This window comes from Littorina saxatilis, linkage group LG5 (genome assembly GCF_037325665.1).
Source record: "Littorina saxatilis isolate snail1 linkage group LG5, US_GU_Lsax_2.0, whole genome shotgun sequence".
Lineage (NCBI taxonomy): Eukaryota > Metazoa > Mollusca > Gastropoda > Littorinimorpha > Littorinidae > Littorina > Littorina saxatilis.
The window spans coordinates 33,845,732-33,864,370 of record NC_090249.1 but is presented as its reverse complement, the minus strand read 5'-3'; the positions used below and the strand labels follow the sequence as shown (position 1 = coordinate 33,864,370).

Sequence of the window (18,639 nt, the reverse complement as noted above, 5' to 3'; positions counted from 1 at the left end):
TACCAAAGAAGCGTGTCATTCCATTACTAAAAATCGTTGTAAAGGTGTCTAAAAGTGTGTGACACAGATATCTTTTGAAATGCTACTTTATTTGTTATTCATAACTGAAAATTGTTTCAAATACGTTCCCAGATCGTTAGCAAGAGAGGTTACTACTTAGATGTAAATCCATTACTCTCCCATAATGTTTATGTCCACAGGTTTTTGTGTTGGTTGCAACCATGACGCAATAAGTCGTTGAAGAGACGTTCAAGATATTTGGCATATAATTTTTATTTCACAAGGCTAATGAATTGTGTAACGCGAATAGCAAGTCTGTTTGCCATCATGTGTATGTCCACAGATCTTTGTGCTGGTAAAAACTATGACACAACAAGTTGTTGAGAAGTATTTCAATATATTTAGCATAAATCTTAAACGAAACGAGGCAGAGCGTTGTTAAGATATCAAATAACCGAAGGGAAGTAATCGCTCTTTCTGCATACGCCATGTGTAATGGAGTAAGCGAGAGTGTAACGCTAACGTAACGCGTTAAGCAAGTCCGTCTACCATCATGTGTATGCCCACAGATCGTTGTGCTGGTTGCTACTGTGGCGCTGTTCGGAGTCAATGTGTGGGGTTTTGTGGAGCTTGAGCAGTACTTTGATAGGAACTGGTTCTTGCCCACTGACAGCTACGTCTACAATCATGTGTTTTGTCCACAGATCTTTGTGCTGGTTACTACTGTGGCGCTGTTCGGAGTCAACGTTTGGGGTTTTGTGGAGCTTGAGCAGTACTTTGATAGGAACTTGTTCCTGCCCTCTGACAGCTACGCTTATGACTTTCTCGTTACCCAAGAGAAATATTTCCCCGGTGATGGGGCTGATGGAGCTGTGTATTGTGGTAAAAAAAAATTATTTGTGTAAATAATGTGTCATACCTTTATGCATAAAGCCATTGGAGGATAATACACGGTATTTCAGACCACTTCAAGCTTATGGCTAATGGTTGCCGTTGCTGCTTAGCATACCAGCTCTTAACACTCGCGGGGCCACTTGCTGCAGAGGAGGTGACTGTCATTCAAATGGGAAGATGAAGTGTACGATCGTTATCACCCAGGCAGCCGTATTCCGTCTTCGGGAGAACTTATTGTATAGTGATCTGTTTGTTTGTTTGTTTGTTCATTTGTTTTGTTTGGTGTGGGTTTGTTAAAGTATTTTTAGTAGTGTAATCACAATTTCTAAGGGGTGGGGTGGTGGTGCAGACAATGACATAAAGGTGTCGCTTTAACTTCAATGTTGGAGTAGTGGACAAGACCGGGGCTGGGTCGAGGTGGATGGTTATAGGTTGGGGATGGAGTGAGCTGAGAATTTTTTATGACAATTCTGATCGAAACGGGTATTTCACTCCTTTGTGCAGGGAACCTCGACTACTTCAGCAGCCAGACTAAAATGGACAGCGTGTACAACAAGTTTGTCGGCAGCCCCTACATCTACAACGGCACCACGGACAGTTGGTTCGAGTCCCTCACTGACTGGCTAGAGACAACCTCCAACACTTCTGGTTTGCTTGATGCTAGTAAGTAAAATGATTGGTGGCTGTAGTGAGGATGATGGAGGTGGTGGTTGAGGTGATGATAATGGCGGTGGTTGTTGTGGTGATGATGATAGCGGTGGTGGTTGGGGTGATGATAATGGCGGTGGTGGTTGTGGTGATGATAATGGCGGTGGTGGTTGTGGTGATGATGATGGCGGTGGTGGTTGTGGTGATGATAATGGCGGTGGTTGTTGTGGTGATGATGATGGCGGTGGTGGTTGTGGTGATGATGATGGCGGTGGTGGTTGTGGTGATGATGATGGCGGTGGTTGTTGTGGTGATGATGATGGCGGTGGTGACTGTGATGGTAGTAGTGAGGTCGTCGTCAGAATCATCGTTGTCGTTATATGTGTATCGTCATCTTTGTGCTCATCAGCAGTAGCAATAACACATACCAGTCGTCATCATCATCATCATCATCATCATCATCGTCGTCGTCGTCGTCCTCGGCATCATCCTCTTTCTTCCTCCCTCTTGTTGTCATCAACATTTTCATGGTCTTTATCGTCCTCAATTGCACGTCATTATTGTGATTTTGTAATCATCATTTTCAGCAGCAGCTGCAGTTAATAATTATCGACGTTATTGCCCACCTCCGGATGCTCTTCTTCGTCGTCATCATCATCATCATCATCATCATCATCATCATCATCATCATCATCATCATCATCATTAACACCGATAAAACATTACAATTATGCTTGTTTCCCAACAACTCAAATAACCGGCACGGTTGGCCTAGTGGTAAGGCGTCCGCCCCGTGATCGGGAGGTCGTGGGTTCGAACCCCGGTCGGGTCATACCAAAGACTTTAAAATTGGCAATCTAGTGGCTGCTCCGCCTGGCGTCTGGCATTATGGGGTTAGTGCTAGGACTGGTTGGTCCGGTGTCAGAATAATGTGACTGGGTGAGACATGAAGCCTGTGCTGCGACTTCTGCCTTGTGTGTGGCGCACGTTATATGTCAAAGCAGCACCGCCCTGATATGGCCCTTCGTCGTCGGCTGGGCGACAAACAAACAAACAAAAAAACAACTCAAATAATATGTTTGTGCGAGCTTCACACTGGGCACAAACTGAATTCATTGGTGTTTCTTTTACGTTTCGAAAATTAATGCAAGTCGCTGATTGAGAGTAGTGATTATGCGCGCTGAAATACCTTTGTGATTTTACAGACAATTACCCATTGACTGAAGTGGACTTCGTCAACCTAACTGTGAAGCTGGCGACACAGCAGGAGACACGTCACGCCAGGAATCTGCAGTTTTCACAGTCATACGGCGAAGACATTACGGTACGGGCATTTTCCCACTCGAGACAAATGCTGTGGCAAGTTTTGTGTCTTAGAAGAGAAATGAAGTCGACTGAAGACGGGATAAATGAGAAATGTTGTAGAAAGATGGGTTGGTTACATGTGAAAATGGGATGCAGGTGAGATGGAGTGGTGTATTATTTCACCAAAGAAATCGAACACTGCAGAGATAGCAACTACGATATTGATGTGTGTGTATGGGTGGGAGTGGGGGTGTGGGTGTGGGTGTGTGTGTGTGCGTGTGCGTGCGTGCGTGCGCCGTGCATGTGTGTGTGCGTGTTTTATTGTAACAGTATGATGCTATCACGTATGTATCAGGCTGGGAGGATCTGTGGTAATGTATCATGATACTTTAAGCGGGAAGAACTATACCTTTCATTGACATTATTCCATGTCATTGGACCATCGTCTACCTCAGGCCTCCAAGATTGTGTACCAGCACGTGTACGTGAAGCAGACGTCAGAGCAAATAGAGATTCTGGATGCCACGCGTCAGATGGTGCGGGACGCAGGATTCAGTGATTCCCAGTGCTTCCCTTACGCCAGGGAGTACCTGTCATGGGAGACAAACAGGGTGAGTGGGGTGGTCCGTTTCTGTTGTTTGGTCTGTCTGTCTGGCTGGCTGGCTGGCTGGCTGGCTGGCTGTCTGTCTGTCTGGCTGTCTCTCTCTCTCTCTCTCTCTCTCTCTCTCTCTCTCTCTCTCTCTCTCTCTCTCTCTCTCTCTCTCTCTCTTTATCTCTGTCTCTCTGTCTTTCTGTCTCTCTCCGTCTCTGTCTGTCTGTCTGTGTTTGTTTGTCTGTCTGTCTGTCTGTCTGTGTTTGTCTGTCTGTATGTCTGTCTCTCTCTCTCTCTCTCTCTCTCTCTCTCACTCTCTCTCTCTCTCTCTCTCTCTCTCTTTATCTTTATCTCTGTCTCTCTCCGTCTCTGTCTGTCTGTGTCTGTCTGTCTCTCTCTCTCTCTCTCTCTCTCTCTCTCTCTCTCTCTCTCTCTCTATGTCTGTGTTTGTCTGTCTGTCTGTCTCTCTCTCTCACTCTCACTCTCTCTCTCTCTCTCTCTCTCTCTCTCTCTCTCTCTCTCTCTCTCTCTCTCTCTCTCTCTCTCTCTCTCTCTTTATCTCTGTCTCTTTATCTCTGTCTCTCTCCGTCTCTCTCTGTCTGTCTGTGTTTGTCTGTCTGTCTCTCTCTCTCTCTCTGTCTGTCTGTCTGTCTGTGTTTGTCTGTCTGTCTGTTTGACTCTCTCTCTCTCTCTCTCTCTCTCTCTCTCTCTCTCTCTCTCTCTCTCTCTCTCTCTCTCTCTCTCTCTCTCTCTCTCTCTCTCTCCTTGTCTTTACCTGTTCAGCACCTTATCTTCCCTGTGAACTGAATGTTTTCTCTCCCGTTCCCACAGTATACATGCATATGTATGTTTCTTGCAGGTGATTCAGGAGGAGCTGTACAGAAACCTGGGTCTGGCTTGTGCCTGTGTGTTTCTCGTCACTGTCATTCTGATCGCTCACATTGGCACCAGCATCATGGTCTTCTTTTGTGTCATCTTTACTTTGGTGAGTATTTCTTCTTCTTCTTCATCATCATCATCATCATCATCATCATCATCATCATCATCATCATTAGTGTTAGCATCATCATAATCGTCATCATTATCATCATAATATCATCATGATATCATCATCATCATCATTAGTGTCATCATAATAATAATCATCATCATCATTATCATCAGTGTCATCACCATCATTATTGTCGGTGTTGTCGTCATCATCATCATCATCACCATCATCATCATCATTACAGGGATGGCTAAATCGTCCGCCCGATTGCCAGGGGCGAGTAAAAAATCCGCCGGGCTAGTATAAACCGCCTGGCAGCTTGCCCGGCTGGCCAGTGAATATTCTGGTCAAATGTAATACTTTTAGTTATACTTTCTGAGGACTAAAATGATGACGTTGACCGTTTTTCTCAATCAGGTTGACGTGGCGGGATCCATGCATTTCTGGGGGCTGACCATCGACACGGTGACCTGCATCATCCTCATCGTGGCCATCGGACTGGCCGTAGACTACTCCGCCCACATCGGACACATGTTCATGACCGTCACTGGAACACGCGCTGGTTAGTTGATTAATGGGAGGAAGGCGATAGGGGAAACAGGAGGGGCTGGAGAAAACTAGCTGATGGGAAGAGATAATTTCAGAAGACATGTCCATGACCATCGTCAGAACACGAGCTGTGTCATTTGTTTACAATCGTGTGGGGAGATAGAAGTAAGGATGGCAAGGGGGCGGGGGTCAGGCCCGGCCCGGCGTTTGAGTTATTAGAGCTAGGAACACTTCAACAGTGAAACCTCCCCTTTAGGACAAAAAACAATCAGATCTAATACTTAAAGTAAATTTACTGAAGCAATTTGCAAAACAAATCTGGAAAATTAAGGCCTGAAAAGTTGCGTGGTGGTTGTTACGGGAATAGTTTGAGACAACATGTGTACATCTGTAAGAGGTCCATGCGCTGGTCAGTCGTTCGTCGATGGGTGATTTGAAGGGGATTGAACGGTTGAAGGATAGCTGACTAGTTCAATGATTTAGTGGATTGGGACCAACGATGTCGGGAGTACATGCTGACCACTGTCGATGCTGGAAATGCTAGACTTACAAAAATCAAAGATTTTATTAACAGGTGTATGGGAGCAGGGGCAGAGCAGCTGGACTATTAAAAATCACGGAGAGAAGGAAGCCGCTAGGGGGAGGGCAGTTCACATGATAGTGCTGTAGTTGATTGAAGATGTTTGTGGGGGAAAAGAGCCTGGCAGAAATTTGGGGAGTGGGACACAGTTAGAGAACAAAGCAGATGATGCATCTACGCATCTCTCTCTCTCTCTCTCTCTCTCTCTCTCTCTCTCTCTCTCTCTCTCTCTCTCTCTCGCTCTCTCGCTCTCTCTCTCTCTCTCGCTCTCTCTCTCTCTCGCTCTCTCTTGCTCTCTCTCTCGCTCTCTCGCTCTCTCTCTCTCTCTCTCTCTCTCTCTCTCTCTCTCTCTCTCTCTCTCTCTCTCTCTCTCTCTCTCTCTCTCCTTTGTTTTTGCACAATTAAATGTTTTTGCACAATTTCAATCTCACCCAAAGTGTGTGTTGTATTTTGCCACAGAACGTGTGAAAGAGACGATAGGGGAGATGGGACCTCCAGTGTTCTATGGCGGCTTCTCTACCTTACTGGCCTTTGTCCTGCTGGCCAACAGTAACAGCTACGTCTTCAAGACATTCTTCAAGGTACGAGTTCCATGTATTTTCTTTGTAAGGGGGGATAACTGAGTTGATAGTACACACACACACACACATACACACACACACACACACACACACACACACACACACACACACACACACACACACACACACACACACACACACACACACACACACACACACACACACACACGTCTTTGAAGTCTTTCTCTCTACGGCTCCGATGATTTGAAGCGTCAGACGTCTTCAAGAATTCTAACCAGTTGATCAATGTTTTGATTGATAGCTTGATCGATTGATTGTTTAACCGGAGTAGTAATCACGGGACAACAAGACACAATATTTTGATTTGAGTAGAAAGTACATTATTGTTTTGCCATTTCAGGTGTTTCTTTTAGTGGTGTTGTACGGGTTATTCCACGGTCTGCTCTTCTTACCTGTGTTGCTGTCGTGGCTGGGGCCTGAGCCCTACGCCACGGCAGATCGCTCCTTCCACAACGTCGGAGACAATCGGCCGTCCGCCAACCAGGAGATGACTGTGGAGGCTGGAACTTCTGCTGTGAGTGGATAACTATTGTATTTTACATGTCTAGTCCTTTAGAGGCAGGCCTGAAAGTGGCGAGTATTTTACTCTCCATGGCGAGTAAAAACATGTAACTGGCGAGTAGAAATGTTCATCTACTCGCCAAATGCAAGTAAAGTTGCTGAAACAAATTGTTTGTTTGGCTAGTAAAGTTTACTCTCTGGCTGGTACATTTTCAGAATCACTAGCCAAAGACGAGTACACAATTTGTTTGACTTCCAGGGCTGAGAGAGAGAACTGTTAGCCTGTAGGACATGCCTATGCTTTGTCATCTGATCGTCAGTGGACTTGTAGGACATGAATATGCTTTATCATCTGATCGTCAGTGGACCTGTAGGTCATGAATATGCTTTATCATCTGATCGTCAGTGGACCTGTAGGTCATTAATATGCTTTATCATCTGATCGTCAGTGGACCTGTAGGTCATGAATATGTTTTATCATCTGATCGTCAGTGGACCTGTAGGTCATGAATATGTTTTATCATCTGATCGTCAGTGGACCTGTAGGTCATGAATATGTTTTATCATCTGATCGTCAGTGGACCTGTACGACGTGAATATGTTTTATCATCTGATCGTGAGTGGATCTGTCATGGTGGTGGTTGTTCTTTCGTTTCTGAATGAGCTGAAAGTGAGATTTCTAGAAGAATGGTGGTTTTGGTTCTGACTTGATGAACAGTCTGTTTTTAACTGACGTTTAAGAGTAGGACAGATAGAGGAAATCTTCTTCTCGTTTGTTTTATCATCTGATCGTCAGTAGGTCATGAATATGCTTTAACATCTGATCGTCAGTGGACCTGTAGGTCATGAATATGTTTTATCATCTGATCGTCAGTGGACCTGTAGGTCATGAATATGTTTTATCATCTGATCGTCAGTGGACCTGTAGGTCATGAATATGTTTTATCATCTGATGGTCAGTGGACCTGTAGGTAATGAATATGTTTTATCATCTGATCGGCAGTGGACCTGTAGGTCATGAATATTATGTTTTATCATCTGTTCGTCAGTGGACCTGTAGGTCATGAATATGTTTTATCATCTGATCGTCAGTGGACCTGTAGGTCATGAATATGTTTTATCATCTGATCGTCAGTGGACCTGTAGGTCATGAATATGTTTTATCATCTGATCGTCAGTGGATCTGTCTTGATGGTGGTTGTTCTGTCGTTTCTGAATGAACTGAAAGTGAGATTTCTGGAAGAATGGTGGTTTTGGTTCTGACTTGCTGAACAGTCTGTTTTCAACTGACGTTTAAGAGTAGGACAGATAGAGGAAATCTTCTTCTCGTTTGTTGAGCTAACTTCTCACTCGCCCATTTTTCTCGTAATACAATCACACAAATTCCTTGGTGCAAAGATTGTTTCGGTATAGTTAGATGATTACTAATTCAGATTGGCTGATGATTTTGTTTTGTTTTGTTTTGAATGGCATTCACATGGAAACTTAGAGACGGGAAGCGACCTGCATGGAGCAAACAGATTATTGCTTCTTTTTTTGTTTGTTATCTGTTTGTGTCAGTGTAGAACAGTGCCTCAAGTGCCTGGGGGGAAATTGTTTTGCTGTGTGTGTGTGTGTGTGTGTGTGTGTGTGTGTGTGGGTGTGTGTGTGTGTGTGTGTGTGTGTGTGTGTGTGTGTGTGTGTGTGTGCATGATTTTTTGAATGATTTGCTTTGTTTGTTTTTGTGTTGGTTGGCTGGTTGTTTCTGTTTATTGTTGTTGGTGGGTTTTTCTTTAGTTAGTTGGTGTTCGTTTGTTTCTTCTTTTTTTTATTTTTTTTTTAATGTTTTCAGTGTGTTTGTTTTAGTTATCCTTGTTGTTTATTTTGAGATAGTTGTGCGTGTAGCTTACAATTGATTTATAACTCATGATTCCTCAACAGACCAAAGAAACCAAACCTCCCTCCACTAATGGATTCGCCACAACCAACAATGGATTCGTTGGCGACGGTAAGTTAGCCAATGGGCAAACGCCTTATAACGCGCAGCTGCAGCGCAATGGCTATCCTACTCGCCTCTCGCCACTCGGCAATGGGAACGGGTCGCGCTTGGAGTCTGGCAGAGCCAGCACGCCACCGCCAGACTATTCTCCGCCAGGCTCACCAGGCGCTGGACGTGGTCTTCCGCGTGTCCAGATGTAATTAAGGTTTTCTGTGGAAATCTAGTGTGATGTAATTGCCTCACGGTCGATGACGTTATTTGTATCCGTTTTCAGATGTGTTGAAGGGATTATGCTCAAAACCAATGTGATATATATTACATCACGATGATGACGTCTTTTGTTGTCGGTGCAGTTTTCAAATGTGATAATGGTTTCCTGTCGAAAAATGGTATGACGTTATTGTAGATGAGCCCTGATTGATGGTGTTGATTGTATTAGTTGTCAGATGTGACGTAGGTTTATTGTAGGACAATTGGTGCGATTATGCGTAATAGATGATGACGTAAGTTTTACAAATGTTTAGATGAAAGGAAGTTTTAATATTGAAAAATAATGTGAGATTGTAGTTTTGTACCATGATGGCGTTGTTTGTATCTGTTATTTATTGCACGTCCAGAGCTCTCACAAAAAATATTCATCAAACGCTCAATCACACGGAGTGCTATATCTCTGTGAGATACGGTCTCTTTTTGTCATTGATTTTGTTGTGCCGAAATACCAAGAGATGAATCTTTTTAAGGTAGATATATACATACGAACTCAGGAGTTTTTGATGCTTGTGAATTTGTTGAGAAATGCCATCATTCTTGCCAGACCGGTCTTCAACTTAAAAATATACAGTGGTAGATATAAAAGCTCACATTTGTCAACGTTCTGTGGTGTCTAGCAGATATTGCTCTTTTTTTAAATAATTCATTTTAACTGATTTTACGTTACTGTTCTCCTTTTATTTTATTTTTTATGGAAGTATTCTGATGTGCCATTCCTTGGAGACAGGTTTTTTTTACATGTACATTTGTGCAACTTAAAATCACCTCACAACAGATATTTGCAGAAATCCAAGAAATTTACTGAATGATTACGAGAATTTACACTTGACAAACTCGGCTTTAAATCTTGCAAGGTACAATCATCTTGATTTTCTAGGGTCTGTAAGTTTTCCCAGATCAAGAGAAAAAGTTACTCATGATTTCTTAAAACAAACATAACTCGGGTTCGCGTATGCTGTCGTCGGGTCTGCCTTTTTTTATGAAATAAAGTTACGAAGTCTGACATTGTGAAGACAGTAAGGGACACAGGGAAGATAAAGGGAGATAACTTGGTTTCACCAGACAGTGGTTGTTGTGTGAGTGTTTTGTCCCTTTTGTGTCATCCACTGTAAGTGGACCAAGCTGTTCATAGGGAATGACTTTTGAAATCATGAATAATGGTATGCGCAGGTGCTCTCCATATGAATTGTTTTGTGTTGTTGTTGATGTTTGTAAATATTTACTAACGCCTTGTGAAACAATTCGCTGATCCTGTCCAGTGGCGGATTTGGGAGGGGGCTAAGGGGGCCCGCCCCCCCCCCCCCCCCCCTTCAGGGGGAAAAAAAAAGAGAGAGAGAGAGAGAGAGAGAGAGAGATATGATTAAATGACAGTTTCTGAGCTCAGGTGGCCCTAGATTGCAGCTTTGCGCCTTCACGTTTGTGCAAAAAAGTTTGGGTGGCGCCCCCCTTCCTTAAGATCCTGGATCCGCCCTTGCTGTCGGTTAATATGCTGTTGCACGTACATATGTCATTCTTCAGGTGTACACAAACATTCTTACCACCCCAGTCCTGTCTCGACTTTCACCTTAGACCCGAGCATCCGTTCACTTAAATGCTCACCAAAAATCCACAGCCTGGCTGTTTTTGAACACAAACATTCTTACCTCCTCCTCCTCTTCGTCCTCCTCCGCCTCCTAATCATCATCATCATCATCATCATCATCATCATCATCATCATCATCATCATCATCGTGTCAGATTGATATCTCGTGTTATTATTCCTAAAAAGAGCGTCAGGCCAGTATCATCTCTTATGAGTAATTTATTTGCGGCTTTCACCAAGGTAATGATTCATAGATTCTTGAATAGAAACTGTATGGTTCGCTTACAATCATTCTTACTAACGTTCGTCGTTCTTGTTCAAGTTCTTGGACATGCCCAAAGTCTGTCTGTCTGTCTGTCTCTGCTGTGTATGTTTGTCTGGCTGTGCTCTGTCTGTCTGGCTGGGCTGTGCTGTGCTGTGCTGTCTGTCTGTCTATCTGTCTGTGTCATTGAATACTTGACACAAACCTGCTGCAGCACAACCGTTCCAGCAATATTAACGCTTGAAGTGGAGGTGTCTGTGGCAATACTAACGTCCGTCTGCTGGCTTCTTCTCTTTTGCAGACCAATTGGAAAGGGCAGAGTCTCCAAACAATGTAGTTGTATAATAGAGGGTGAAGTATTTCAGAGCACTACCACATTCCACATTCTGTTATTTTTGTCCAGATATATGGTGGTGGCTTTTCGCGTTCTTCTCTTGCGTCTGACATTTTGTTTTGGCTAGAATGTACAGTATGCTCACAATTGTGAACTGATAAAAGTTCTTGAATTTTGAAGTCTTGTTTTCTTAATTGTGCTTCCGTGTGCATGTGCATTTCTGTAGCGTTCTTTATTGAAATCACGTCTAAAGTCAGAAGTCTAAATAAGAAAAGATGGGGGGAGGGGGTCGTTGGATCGGAAGAGCAATTATGCATATTAGCGAACAAAGCGGGTGCTGTAACAGATAGCTCGGTATAAATATATGAAAGATAATGATACTGACACAAATAAGAATATTCAAGGTAGAATACAAATGTTTGTACATTTTATTGAACGATTGGTTGGTTCATTTATTGATTGATAAATTCAAAATTTGCCAAACGACCCCTATTGGTAAAAAATAAGTCAGACATATTAAAACGCACACAAATGATAACGCATATTTACTTTTTCTTACTTTTTCACAACAGCTTGTTGCATAAAATGCTAGTTTCATAAACGCTTTGTTTCATAAAAAAAAAAGTTCATGATTGGTTCATTTATTGATTGATAAATTCAAATATTGCCAAACGACCCCTATTGGTAAAAATAAGTCAGACATATTAAAACGCACAAAACTGATAACGAATATTTACTTTTTCTTACTATTTCACAACAGCTTGTTGCATAAAATGCTAGTTTCATAAATGCTTTGTTTCATAAAAATAAACCACGTTCATGCCAAAACAGCAGCACACCACACGTATCGCATTATTCATGTCTAGTTTTAAAGAAAAAAGGGTTTCGGTAAGTTTTGTTTGTTATGTTTTTGTTGTTGTTTGTTGTTTTGTTATGTTTTTGTTGTTGTTTGTTGTTGTTTTCGTGGGGGTGGGAGGGGGGGGGGTCTTCCCTATGGTACCGAAGTATATATAAGCAAAAGTGATGAACCATAGTTGTTACGACTGAGCTTGACAAAGCACTGCACAAAAGGAAATGTGACCCCACCGAGAGTCGCAAGGGAACGAGTACAAAGAGATGACGTCATGAGAAATGGTCCACGTTTAAGGGGGAGGGGGGGGGGGGCAATCCTCAAGATTCTTCTCCCTTCTTCGCTCTCCCGCTTTACCTCACTTTTAGTGTGTCGTCGCCATCTTCTTCCTTCTTCGTCCTTCTCTTCTGTAGTTCCTCCTCCCCCTTCTTCTTCGTCTCTTTCTTTTATCTGCGAAAAGCAAAACAAATCAAAATTACTACCCTGTTTTGAAGTTTGAAACCATTTCTGGCTTAAACAACCTCCGTCTCTTCATCTCTGTCGAGTAGCATCTGTGCCTTTCCTGTCTCTTTTTATCTCTATTTCTCACTGCATCTCTCTCTCATTATATATTGTCCCCTGCTCTTTGAACCCACCCGTCCCTCCATCTCTGTCGTGAGGTGTCCACAATAGTCTTGATGGGTTGATGTATACAAGGATGATCGAGAACCATAGGCCTACGTATAATGATGGCTGTTCCTATAGTGATTGTTTGGTCAAATACCTCACAAAAGATTAATTTCAACGTTGCTGTAAGTTATGAATTAGTTCTACTGTGAACAAAAAAGAAACAAAGAAACAAAAGTAATACACATAGGAAAGTAAATGCGAATCTCTCGCTGTCTCTGCGGCAAGAAAAATCGGACAGAGCAAAATGTTCCGCAAACGTGTTTAGCATGTTAGAATTTTGTGAGAGAACGTTTCACTGAGGATGTACGCGTACTTTTGTAAAGTGAGTAGGTGCTGCAGCAGGGTTACGACGTAAGAGCTTCTGTGTGCTGATCAGTGTTTGTTTTCTCCACGCGTTTTCTTACCGGAAGTTCATTGTCGCCCAACAAACCTTCACCTTGGGTTGGTTAATTAAGCTAGGTCACGGGGTCCTGCAAGTCGTGAATACACTTGTTTCTGTATTTTCTGTCTGATTTTATTCAACATCATTCCCAGTCATGCGCTAAATCCATGCTCAGTCAAAATGAAATAAAGGTTTATGACGTCATGTGTCACAATAGACACTCATCAAGCCTCAACTTTAACGGCCAAATAACACAACGGTTGTGAAAGATGTTCCCTTTTGTACTGTGTGTTGCGAGATGCTTGTACTCAGTTGTAATGTTTATTGTTTTTTATTTTGTTTTATTTTCCTCATGTGCTTTGCTGAAATGAAACTAAAATATTAAGTGTAGAACCAGGTTTTGCAGTTCATTTTCTCTACGATATTTAAGTGTCTGTATGTTGCATTTCATCTCATCAGTTTTAGTCCATGCTTTATTTGTTTCTGTTATTAATGTCACGGTGAGCTCTAGTCAGTGAATGTGGGAGGAGTACTGGTTATTTTGTTTCTTGTGCTAAAATCCCAAAGCAGATAGACTGCTAACGTTCCAAAATTCAGAATCGAAAAACGGGCGGGGATGTAGCTCAGTCGGTAGCGCGCTGGATTTGTATCCAGTTGGCCGCTGTCAGCGTGAGTTCGTCCCCACGTTCGGCGAGAGATTTATTTCTCAGAGTCAACTTTGTGTGCAGACTCTCCTCGGTGTCCGAACACCCCCGCGTGTGTACACGCAAGCTCAAGACCAAGTGCGCACGAAAAAGATCCTGTAATCCATGTCAGAGTTCGGTGGGTTATAGAAACACGAAAATACCCAGCATGCTTCCTCCGAAAACGGCGTATGGCTGCCTAAATGGCGGGGTAAAAAACGGTCATACACGTAAAATTCCACTCGTGCAAAAAAACACGAGTGTACGTGGGAGTTTCAGCCCACGAACGCAGAAGAAGAAGAAGAAGAATCGAAAAACGAGTTTCATCCACGATTTTGAGATCAATTCATTATTTGTGTCACAAGTGTTTGTCTGTCTACTTCAATCAAAGACCTTTAGGTCGACGTACTGCAAATGTAATGTTTTGTTTTGTCAATAATTAAACGTTCCAATAACCTACAATTCTTTTTCTTTTTTGACTCACATGCGAAGCAAAAGTGAGTCTATGTACTCACCCGAGTCGTCCGTCCGTCCGTCCGTCCGTCCGGCCAGCCGTCCGGAAAACTTTAACGTTGGATATTTCTTGGACACTATTCAGTCTATCAGTACCAAATTTGGCAAGATGGTGTATAATGACAAGGCCCCAAAAAACATACATAGCATCTTGACCTTGCTTCAAGGTCAAGGTCGCAGGGGCCATAAATGTTGTCTAAAAAACAGCTATTTTTCACATTTTTCCCATTTTCTCTGAAGTTTTTGAGATTGAATACCTCACCTATATCTGATATATAGGGCAAAGTAAGCCCCATCTTTTGATACCAGTTTGGTTTACCTTGCTTCAAGGTCAAGGTCACAGGAGCTCTTCAAAGTTGGATTGTATACATATTTTGAAGTGACCTTGACCCTGAACTATGGAAGATAACTGTTTCAAACTTAAAAATTATGTGGGGCACATGTTATGCTTTCATCATGAGACACATTTGGTCACATATGATCAAGGTCAAGGTCACTTTGACCCTTATGAAATGTGACCAAAATAAGGTAGTGAACCACTAAAAGTGACCATATCTCATGGTAGAAAGAGCCAATAAGCACCATTGTACTTCCTATGTCTTGAATTAACAGCTTTGTGTTGCATGACCTTGGATGGTAGGAAAAATGTGTAAAGCAGTTCTTAGTGTATGATGTCATTGCTAGGTTTAGTTATTTGACCTTGACCCTGAAGGTCAAGGTCATGTAAAGGTCAAGGTCAAGCATGTGAGTCGTATGGGCTTTGCCCTTCTTGTTTAATTCTTCTTGTGCTCGCTTGGTGTGTGCGATGATTACTTTCTTTGTGCTTTCTGTTTGCCTTATCGTTCCCCTCCTCCTCACCATCAGAACCTCTGCAGTGATTGAGTTCACGCGTACCAAGTTGCAGCAAGAGTAAGACATCATGGCAATAAAAAAAACTGTACTATGTAAGAGGACAGCGTAGACTGTAATCACGATTTGCAATGACACACCCCTGACTCTCTTCCCACACTGTGTTAAGAAAATTTTCTTCCCGACGCTTCCGTCATCTGCTTCAGGGGAAATTCAAAGAGGTTGGTGAAGCTATTTATCTCTATCAATGAAGTATTACGAAGTGTTGCACATCGAGATAGGTCAGGTTAGTTCTGTTAGTGTCTATACTTAATGCCAATGGGTTTTTCGGGTTTGTATTTCGCGTATTTTACCCGTGAATCGGCCGAATGACGGACCCGTCGCTGCACAGCTGCAAAGTTTGTCGCTTCGAGCGCAAAATCGTGAGGAAAACGCGTCTTGTAAGTAATGCTAATACATTCTACCAAAACCTAAACATGTCTGCACCAATCCTGCCAAGTGTCGTAGTTGTAGTCCCCCGCAAACAGCTGTAATCGTAAGAAGAATGTGATCATTCCTGCAGATTTGTGTGTCGTGCACCCGATTTGACCGAATTTTAGCGTGTCGTACACCCGCTGTGGCGTTTTGCACGTCGTGACGTCCACCCGATGCTCACGTTCTGTGTCGTCTCTCCGATCGTGCACTTACCTTTTGCACATGACCTTGTTTGTTTGTATTCTGATCGTCTTGGAGTGATTTTTCAGGGACAACATGGATCAGGTCATGGAAGTTGTGGAAGAAGAAGAAGCGGAGTTATCCGCTGAATTTATGGATAGTTACCTGGACACAGTCCAAACTCCAGAAAAGGAGGCAAAGGTGACACCCAAAGAAACATCGACACCCAAAGAGAAATCGACATGTAAGTTATATTTTATTATTATGTAAGCCTGTGCAGGATCATGTTTATGGGCCGCTCACACGTGGATTCTTGCACACGTCGATTCAGGTTTAGCGACAACAATGATGTAGCTGTAAACCTATTGAACTGACAGCTGAAAGCAGCGATTGGCTGCACCTCATGTCAATAGGTTATAGCTACAACATTGTTATCGTTTTTTGACAATAAGGATTAACGTGTGAGCCATCCATTACCACCAGTTGACTGTTGCTGTTGTCCGTGTGAAGGTATTGGCAACGCTTGATTATGATAATATGAAAGCGTACTGATCATGTTATAGTTATAGTTTTACAATGCAACAACGGACTATTGTACCTGAATAATGTTTATATACATTCGATCTGGTTAGACTAACACAAGCTTTTTGTATCTTGTTGTATGTGGACAGCTGCTGACGATGGTGCTGGGCCTTCTACAGAGAAGCCAAAGTCGCCCAAGAAGAAGAAGACACCCATGAAGAAGCTCAGCAATGCAATTTCTCTTTTAGAGATTAATAAAGGTATTGTATTGTACTGTATTGTATTGTATTGTAGAAGAAGATGGAGGCCTCGGCTGACAAGTCAGTGCACCAGTGCCACGAGTGTGGTAAAACGTACAAGCATTACTGCACCTTGTGGGCTCATCAGCGCTTTGATCCTGGTGAAGGAAAAACAAATCATGAATGCACCATATGTGACAAAAAGTTCACACAAAAAAATTGATCTGACGTCACACCGCAACGTGAAGCATGACAAGATTAAGCCTTATTCATGTGATTCATGCGGCAGATCTTATGTGTAGTGGAGGAGTGGAAGGGTAGTAGTCGTAGATACACGAAGCCCAAGTCCAAGCGTCTTGTTTCAACTTTTTATTCAAGAAAACAATGCAAGGAAACGTAGAGGCCGAAGGCGAAACCCGTAGACAGCAAAGCAAGTGTAGTGTCGTGTTCAGCTGCTAGGAGCGAATGCATGCTCATGCCGGTGTCCGGCCTATACTTATAGCCCCGGCGCGGACTGCACAGAAAGCACCGTCCGCCGAGAATAAAAATCGCCTGAATACGGCCAGAAACACGGAATCTGTGTTTCTTACACTTGCTTTACCCTACGTTATTTAAACAAATACATAACCAATCCTAACAAACAATACATCAAATTAAAGCTACGACCTTTATCTTTCTATTGCAATAGATCACATTTCGTAAAAACTTATATTTATTTAGTAGGATGCAAAAACAATGGTCCTAGTGAAGGCACTGAACCAACTTCAGTGCGGAAAATTACAAAACTCTCTAAACTGGAATAATGGACAAACTCATAAATCATACAGATAAAAAGAAGAACCCTAGACAAACATCATGATATGCGTTACTTGGGGGAAAATTATACATTGACTTAGTACGAAGCGGTAAAGTCCGAAAGTAAATGGAATCGGCTAAATTCCTGCGCGAGTACCTGTCTGCATAAATTAGCAATCTTTGCAGAGGAACCAAGCATCACTCATTACAACCAAATCCTTATAAACAAACTAAAATCATATGCAACATAGGTACGGGATATGTAATAGTGATACAAAAATGACAAAACAATGATTGAAAAGACAAAGATGAGTTTGTGAGAATCAATTTCTCTCAACGATACATGAAAACCGGTCAAGGTCAGAGTGACGCTTTGGTCAGTTCGAAGCATTATCGTAAATAACACAATAATATGCAGCCATCCAGCCTAATCAGTGACTTCTATGCAAACCTAAATATAATTAGGACCGTATCAAAGATAAAAGGGACTTTGAAAGATAGAAGTTAGGTAGATATATAAAGAAAGGTATTGTATTAGAATTTGCGCCGGCAATGGTGCGCGCGCAGCATCGTATCGTCTGCTATGTACTGTACACAAGGCTGTTTCGCTATGCGATGATTAGAGTGTTTAGGGTAGCGAAGTGCACTTTGCTACATCCCCCCCAACTCTTTTACATATCAGCGGCCGCGCTGATTTTAAGAAAAACAGGAAAGCCTAAGGGCTGAATTTATCAAACCATCTTAGATTATCCAAAAAGAGAAAAATTGCGAAAACTTTGCCTATGACTTTCACATATGTCACTGAGAAAATCGACAGTTACAAAAACATGTTCTCGTGATCAGTACCAGCTTTGCTAAATCAAAAGTGAGGCCTGCATTTTACAAAGTGTCTCACATATGATCAAAGTACTGCGTCAAAAACATAAAAGTGCAAACAATCAGGAATTTCATGGGAAAACATTGCTACAATTATCAAATTTTCTCCACTGAGAAAAAGTAACACAATGTCAACACTACCATACAAAAATGCAACCTTCATCCCCACCAATCCGTTTAGTTGATAATATAGGATTTCTCTTTCAATGTGTGTTCTTGTATGCACAAGCTCAACACTTCACAAAAACTCTCGCTCACGGCTTTACAGTAAAGGCATCTTACTATATCACCACGTCATGAGTTAGATACGAGTTCATTACCCAAAATATATGTGTCAACCATAATTCCCGTTCATCAATTGTAGGGGTTTCTGCGCCTAAATCGTAAATAGGTAGCTTTACGGGCCAATGGCACTGAGGGCTTAACTTTGGACTTTTAACCGACTACTACTCAGACCTTACTGATCTCCAGAAATAATATGTGATGAAAACGGGAAAAAAAAATCGCAACGATACACAT

The 18,639-nt window shown here is 42.4% G+C and overlaps 1 protein-coding gene across 2 annotated transcripts in view; it reads left to right on the top strand.

Annotated features, from left to right (window-relative positions):
- LOC138966941 (patched domain-containing protein 3-like) overlaps nt 1-11,267 on the top strand; it is a 50,892-nt gene extending 39,625 nt beyond the window's left edge. For both annotated transcript variants that reach the window (XM_070339349.1, XM_070339348.1), the window contains exons 13-21: nt 705-882; nt 1,399-1,557; nt 2,748-2,866; nt 3,303-3,458; nt 4,299-4,424; nt 4,848-4,992; nt 6,019-6,140; nt 6,502-6,675; nt 8,583-11,267. In XM_070339349.1, the coding sequence (XP_070195450.1) occupies nt 705-882; nt 1,399-1,557; nt 2,748-2,866; nt 3,303-3,458; nt 4,299-4,424; nt 4,848-4,992; nt 6,019-6,140; nt 6,502-6,675; nt 8,583-8,840 (1,437 nt within the window). In that variant the 3' untranslated portion in view covers nt 8,841-11,267. The remainder of the gene's footprint in view (nt 1-704; nt 883-1,398; nt 1,558-2,747; nt 2,867-3,302; nt 3,459-4,298; nt 4,425-4,847; nt 4,993-6,018; nt 6,141-6,501; nt 6,676-8,582) is intronic.
- The last annotated feature ends 7,372 nt before the right edge of the window (nt 11,268-18,639 follow it).